Source organism: Nothobranchius furzeri, chromosome 3 (genome assembly GCF_043380555.1).
Source record: "Nothobranchius furzeri strain GRZ-AD chromosome 3, NfurGRZ-RIMD1, whole genome shotgun sequence".
Classification (NCBI taxonomy): domain Eukaryota; kingdom Metazoa; phylum Chordata; class Actinopteri; order Cyprinodontiformes; family Nothobranchiidae; genus Nothobranchius; species Nothobranchius furzeri.
This window is the reverse complement of record NC_091743.1, coordinates 55,811,438-55,818,478: the sequence shown is the minus strand read 5'-3', so window position 1 is coordinate 55,818,478 and position 7,041 is coordinate 55,811,438. Positions and strand designations below refer to the sequence as shown.

General features: G+C 43.7%; 1 protein-coding gene across 1 annotated transcript in view; it reads left to right on the top strand.

The window, feature by feature from the left end:
• The window catches only part of ptpra (protein tyrosine phosphatase receptor type A), a 30,868-nt gene extending 23,827 nt beyond the window's left edge, over positions 1-7,041 (top strand). Inside the window, exons 6-22 of the mRNA XM_015959338.3 lie at positions 1-10; positions 405-541; positions 1,412-1,502; positions 1,638-1,714; positions 1,805-1,841; positions 1,924-2,021; positions 2,589-2,708; positions 2,798-2,964; positions 3,046-3,181; positions 3,273-3,422; positions 3,514-3,607; positions 4,092-4,168; positions 4,291-4,425; positions 4,501-4,626; positions 4,914-5,065; positions 5,256-5,391; positions 6,773-7,041. The exon at positions 1-10 is cut by the window's left edge and continues 64 nt beyond it. Coding sequence (XP_015814824.1) covers positions 1-10; positions 405-541; positions 1,412-1,502; positions 1,638-1,714; positions 1,805-1,841; positions 1,924-2,021; positions 2,589-2,708; positions 2,798-2,964; positions 3,046-3,181; positions 3,273-3,422; positions 3,514-3,607; positions 4,092-4,168; positions 4,291-4,425; positions 4,501-4,626; positions 4,914-5,065; positions 5,256-5,391; positions 6,773-6,847 — 1,818 coding nt within the window. The 3' untranslated portion in view covers positions 6,848-7,041. The remainder of the gene's footprint in view (positions 11-404; positions 542-1,411; positions 1,503-1,637; positions 1,715-1,804; positions 1,842-1,923; positions 2,022-2,588; positions 2,709-2,797; positions 2,965-3,045; positions 3,182-3,272; positions 3,423-3,513; positions 3,608-4,091; positions 4,169-4,290; positions 4,426-4,500; positions 4,627-4,913; positions 5,066-5,255; positions 5,392-6,772) is intronic.

The window sequence follows — 7,041 nt, the reverse complement described above, 5'->3', positions numbered from 1 at the left end:
GATGAGACAGGTAAAACACAAATAAGATGTGTGTGTGTGTGTGTGTGTGTGTGTGTGTGTGTGTGTGTGTGTGTGGGCGCGCGCGCGTGTGTGAATAGGATCTAATTTACTAGTTGCCAGTATTCTTCCCTGATAAGCTGTGTTCCAGCTGATAAAGCTTCCCAGTGTGTGAATGTGTACCAGAGACGTTAGTTTACTGGGATAACCTAACAGCAGAGCTTCAACTGGCTCCCTTCTGTTGACTCACAATGCCCTCTACTGGGTGTTTTAAGAACTGACACGAACAGAAGAGTTTTACATGTGAGATTGTTTTGTTATCATGTTCTTACCCCGTATCCAACTTTTTTTTTATCTCTTCCCACCTTCTCCCCACTTATGCCCCCTCCCTCCTGTCTGGTTCTCAGAGAGCCAAAGTGTGCCGCTATTGGCTCGCTCACCCAGCACAAACAGGAAGTACCCACCCATTCTCATCGACAAGCTGGAGGAAGAAATGAACCGTCGCATGGCCGATGACAACAAGCTCTTCAGGGAGGAGTTTAATGTATGACACACTCAAGTTGATGCCCACTAATTACACACGAGGTTTTAAACACTGATGTCCGTCGTCAGCGTTTACCCATCAGAGGATCGTATTTCTATGAGGAATAAGAACTTCTGGCCCATACCAGGTTTAAAAATAGCTACAAACAAACAAATAACCATCTTAATTTTGATTCAGTAAAAAATGAAAATGCAGAAGCAGTTTGTTAAAATTAAACCTTAGAGTTTGTTAAAGTTTGTAGCAACACGATGACTACGAGATATAAAGGATGTGGCTTATTCTAAAAGGTTTACAGAACAAGAATGGTGAAGGTTTCAAGCCTAGGTTGTTTATTTGCAGCAGCGACTGAAAAGAAAATGCTTATAAATTCTAAAACATTTCAAAGAAATAAAATATGTTGATACAAGATGTGATTATGTGTTAAATCAAGGCAGCATTTGTCACGGACTGAGGTCCCAGATTTGGTTAGGCAGTAGAATGTGCAGGTGTCATATTCTCTACTGGTTGCTATGGGACCAGTACAGCTTGATCTTTCTAAAAAGCCACAAAGTTTAGGTCTGCAGATTCACCTCAGTCACTGAGTCTATGTCCCTGAGTTTTACATCCTATTTTCTGCATTTTGACTTGTTTTTGTTGAATAAAACTGCCGTAAAGCCGTGGACGCTGTCAGACGGGCCTGAGGTCTCCATGTAGCATTCATGTCATTGCTGCCACGCCCTCATAATGAAATACACACGCTGTAGTTTGTGTTGACACAGCTGGGAAAGAGATGAAGCTAACAGGAAGTTAAAGTCAGCGATCACAAACACACAGGAGGCCGAGGACTTCATCTGTTTGCTACTGTTTAGATCTGGTTCTGTTATTCTTTAGGCCCTGCCAGTCTGCCCCATCCAGGCTTCGTGTGACGCTGCTTCCAAGGAAGAGAACAAAGAAAAAAACAGATATGTCAACATTCTGCCCTGTAAGTGATCACTGAAGGTCTTATTGTAACAGAACAAGTCTGATTTATTTAAACAAAGATTTAAGGATTATCCTGGCTTCACTTTCTTGCTGTGCCTTTCCCATTCATTTAAGTGCTCTGCTCTTTGTCTTTCAGATGACCACTCCAGGGTGCATCTGTTGTCTTTGGAGGGAGTCCCTGACTCTGACTTTATCAACGCTTCTTTTATAAATGTTTGTATCTGTACCTCTTCTTCCTCGTACCCTACCCTGTGCTAAACTGATGTCATCCTAATGTCTGCTTTTGGTTTATCTCTATCACAGGGGTACCAAGAGAAGAATAAATTTATTGCAGCACAAGGTAAGGTTGGCACCAGTGTTGGATTTATTATTTTTAATTGTAGTTTTATTAAAAGTTTCATCCTTTTGTGTCTTGATCCCAGGGCCAAAGGAGGAGACTGTAAATGACTTTTGGCGGATGATTTGGGAGCAGAATACAATCACTATCGTCATGGTGACGAATCTGAAGGAGAGAAAGGAGGTAGGAGACGCAGAAACACGGCTGAGATGCCAGTAAAAAATCTAAAACTGTAAATTTCGAAAGTAAAAATGATTTTTGTTTGGCATAACAGAAGGATGGATCTTGTGCCATTTGTGTTTTGGGTGATGTGGTCAGCAACCCACCCAGGCTGCAGCTGCCTGGAGAGGGTCAGCTCCTTTCTGTGGCACCAGTGTGTGAGCAGCAGACTCTTCATAATATAGAGACCAGCCGCTGGACCAGCGGTGTCCTCTGGCTTCTCTATGGAGCAGACCTACTTTCACTATTTTGTGCTGTTGCCTGTGTGAAAGCCCTGCTTTGGGTCTGGGATCCGGCGGGGCCTTCTGTGTGAAAAAATCAAGACTGGAGTAGAGCATAGTACCGAGAAAAAAGCTGCTGAGATTAAAAAAATATTACTTTCCTAGGGACACTCGACCAAGATAGGCAGCATCACATAAAACTACAATTTACACCGTTCAGACAAAAAAAAAACAATAGATGACAAAATAAGATCAAAAATGTACTCCTGAGTTTTGCATTCTCAGTCGGTCTCAAATTACTATTTTGCAGTGTAAGTGTGCACAGTACTGGCCGGACCAGGGCTGTTGGACATACGGGAACATCCGAGTCTCTGTGGAGGACGTGGTGGTTCTGGTGGACTACACCATCCGCAAGTTCTGCATCCAACAGGTATCGTAAATGTTCTGTAGCCGTTTGTGAATCACGTCCACCAAAGATCTCTGCGGCTCCTTGTGTGATCGGGATCGTCTGTGTTCCAGGTGGGAGACGTTTCTGGGAAGAAGCCTCAAAGGCTCATCACGCAGTTCCACTTCACCAGCTGGCCGGACTTCGGGGTGCCCTTCACTCCGATCGGCATGCTCAAGTTCCTGAAGAAAGTCAAGAACTGCAACCCCCAGTATGCAGGCCCTATTGTCGTCCACTGCAGGTACGCGTTGTTGCCCTTTGCCTCCGGTTTGAGTTGTGCTAAGTTTTCTGCTACTCACGAGCTCTTGTGTGTGTGTGTTAGTGCGGGTGTGGGGAGGACAGGTACCTTCATAGTGATCGACGCCATGTTAGACATGATGGCTGTGGAGTCGAAGGTGGATGTGTTTGGCTTTGTCACCAGAATAAGAGCCCAGCGCTGTCAGATGGTCCAGACAGATGTGAGTCCCGTGTTCACACGTGAAGAGTGAAAGTACAGAAATCCACCCTAATGCTGCACTATCAGACTGAGTCGTGTCTTTTCTCCCACAGATGCAGTACGTCTTTATCTTCCAGGCCTTGTTAGAACACTACTTGTATGGAGACACAGAGTTAGAGGTGACGTCGTTAGAAAATCATTTAACAAAGCTCGGCGCTCCCGCGCCCGGAGCCGGCTGCAACGGCCTGGAGGCTGAATTCAAGGTCTGCACGTCTGCTATAATCCCACACCTGATTTCTCCATGCAGCAGATTTTAACGTGGAGGAAACTGAACTGTGATCTCATCATCTCTAGAAACTAACATCTGTCAAGATTCAGAACGACAAGATGAGAACGGGCAACCTGCATGCCAACATGAAGAAGAACAGGGTGACACAGATCATTCCATGTGAGTGATTTGGGCGTGTTTCGTGCCTAAAAGCAGTGATATAATCTTACATTAAAGGGACACTTTGCAACGTTTTCATATTTTTTTTTCATAATTTTCTTGATTCAGTATGTGCTAAATTGACCCTTAGCAGGGTTAATGAAAGGCGGCCCCGCCCCTATCGCCCCTGTGTGGCTAGAATATTCCACTGCCAACTTGGTAAATTGAGCTGACATACCTGGTGCTGCAGTCTGCTTCCGCCACTTTTCCTGCATGTTTTAGATCATGAACACAGTTGATTGGTTTAATTTAGTGAGGAATCACTCCTGTAGGGAGACGTTTCGGCTGTTAGATTAAGGTGTTAAAAAGAAAAACTTACAGTGAGGAGATACGTTTTGGTTCTACTAAACGGACACTAGGGGGTGCTAAAACCAAGCCAAAACTGCCTAGTTCCCCTTTAAAGCTGTTTTCAGCCACGGTGATCGCCCCTCTCTTCTTCCAACAGACGAGTTCAACAGAGTGATCATTCCAGTCAAACGAGGAGAGGAAAACACGGACTACGTCAACGCCTCCTTTATAGACGTGAGCGTTGAGGAAAAGCTTGTTTTAGAGGAAATCATCATGTTTAAATTATGCAAGAATCGGCGTGTTGTGTTTGTTTGTCACTCACTCTTTCCACTCCCGCCGTTTCCTGTCCGTCACAGGGCTACCGTCAGAAAGATGCATACATAGCGAGTCAGGGGCCCCTGCTGTACACCATAGAGGACTTCTGGAGGATGATCTGGGAGTGGAAGACCTGCTCCATAGTCATGCTGACTGAGCTAGAGGAGAGGGGGCAGGTAGGGGTGTGTGCACGGTCTTTATCCACTTGTGTTATTAAGGTGAAGTAGATCATCTGCGTGTTCTCCTTCTAGGAGAAGTGTGCTCAGTATTGGCCCAGTGACGGAACGGTATGCCATGGGGACATTTCCATTGAGATTAAAAGGGAGGAGGAGAATGAGAGTTACACGGTGCGCGACTTTCTAGTCACCAACAGCAGGGTGAGTAACATCTGGATCCACTATTAGCTTTTGTTGCTTCATACGTTTCAAATGAGGCGTTTCCACCTAACAGGTTTCAATGCTGATCTGGCGAGGGTGTTAACTTGGAACCGTTTCTTTGTGTTTCTCTCTGTGCCTCTTGGTGGGGAAAAAGCGATAAAAAGCCTTCTCTTGTGCTTGTTAAACAAATGGGACTAAAGGGATTCTACACACTAAAGCATCCTAAGTGTTACACTTGTTATTTATCTACTTTGTTTAACTCACTGATTTCCATGTGGGCTGTGCAGGAAAACAAGGCTCGAGCGGTGCGTCAGTTTCACTTCCATGGCTGGCCAGAGGTGGGGATCCCTATGGATGGGAAAGGCATGATCAACATCATCGCCGCTGTGCAGAAACAACAGCAGCAGTCCGGCAACCACCCCATCATTGTGCACTGCAGGTAGAAATAATAAACAGCTCTTGTCGGTTTCCCACTACTTGTTGAGAACTTTAGAGAGCCTCTAGATTATTCTGCTGATTTTTGTGTTTTAGTTGCTCATTGATGCTCCTTCTGTTGTAATTTGGCATTCAATCAAGAATCAGACCATGTGATTATTAGAGATGACATCGGTGTGTGTGTGTGTGTGCAGTGCTGGTGCTGGCCGAACGGGGACCTTCTGTGCTCTGAGTACGGTTCTGGAGAGGGTGAAGGCAGAAGGCATCCTGGATGTCTTCCAGACGGTGAAGAGCCTCAGACTGCAGAGACCCCACATGGTGCAGACACTGGTAAGATCTGTCAAATCTCAATTTTATTATTATTATTAACAAGTTTTTACTTTCACGTTGTGTTAATCTGATCAGTGCTAACCTTCAGTGTGAACTCACGACAAAGATTTATTTGGAAATTAAGGTTTGGACTATTTGTTTTTAATAAAATCACCAGTTTTGATAAAAATAAGGTAACAAAATTAAGTACTGATCTAATGGGAGCTGTGTTTTGCGAAGACACAACAGTGTCTTTTATCATTTTAAATGTTGCATTATGAAGGAAATGGTGTTTCAGGAGCCTTTTGTCACCTTTGACCTATCCTACAAGTTTAATGTACATGCTGCACACTATTTCCTGTTTTTGGTGGATTTCTTTGGCGGGGATAATTGGGATCCTGATGTTACATCAAGCTTGTCTAAGTTGTTATCACGGTATCTGCGGGTCCTTAAAAAGTCTTATGAAGTCTTAAATTTGCTTTTCCAAATTTAAGACCTTAAAAAACCTTAAAAATGACAAATAATCCTTAAATACAGTTTCCAAAGGTCTTAAATTACCAAAGACCCAATAAACAAGATTCTTTTATTTTTGTCAAATTTTCGTGAATTTCTAGTTGGTGTTCAGCATTTTTTGTGTGTATGATGCTGCCGTAAGCGGAACCGTACACGTTCAGTTGGTCGTGAAAGGGGGCTGTTTTAGCTGGTTAAGCTAGTGGGAGCTTGCGCCATGGGGAAGTGCAAGTTTAATGGTAACTGGATGGCTAATCCCACATTCGCGACGTGGTTAGCACCGGTTCCTGGCAATACCTGGAAATTATAGTTTAAATTTAATTTTTAAAATAGCTTAAATTTGGTCAAAGTGGCCTTAAAAAAGATCTTAAAAAGTCTTAAATTTGGCTCCCTTAAACCTGCAGATACCCTGTGTTATTTTGTTATAATAAAGGGGGTTTAACTAACCGAAGCCCTATTTGATTTAGATCAAAGCCACTTAAAGGAAAATGTCCAGTTTTGATATTCATTAATCATCCACTTCACTCAGTTTTGCCCTTTTTTTCATCAGAGTTTAACAGATACCTGAAAACATTTGATTCATCCCGAGTGGTTTAATAAATAACTAGGTCATTTTTTGTTTATGTACAGACTGCATGTCCAGATTTATCAGGAGTCTAACACGTTTTACACAAGTGTGTGAATTTGTCTGTTTGCTTCGTTTTTGTTGCTGTTACAACTGCAGTTGTTTTATTTTCCACCAGGGGGCGCTGAAGTTGGCCCAGTCCTCTATTGTTATTTGTTGTTAGGTTGCTGCTGGTTTTGTCCTCTTCTGTATGAACCGACAGTGAGTTTAGACACACGAGTGAGTCGTGGTTCCAGCTGATGTGGCCTTCTTCCATCCTCTGAACAGGAGCAGTACGAGTTCTGCTACAAAGTGGTCCAGGAATACATCGATGCTTTTTCTGACTACGCCAACTTCAAGTAGGGATCTGCCTTGGACCAACGGACGGATGGTTGGATGTTTGGACATCCACCTACACTTATTACAAGCAAATGCTCGTACCAGAACACACTCATACATTCTCAAGCAGAAAGTTGCCCGTCTGTCGGACTCGTCATCGGGATCAGATGAACTACCTGCAGGAAAAGGGGACAGAGGTAAACGCCCACAGGACAGGG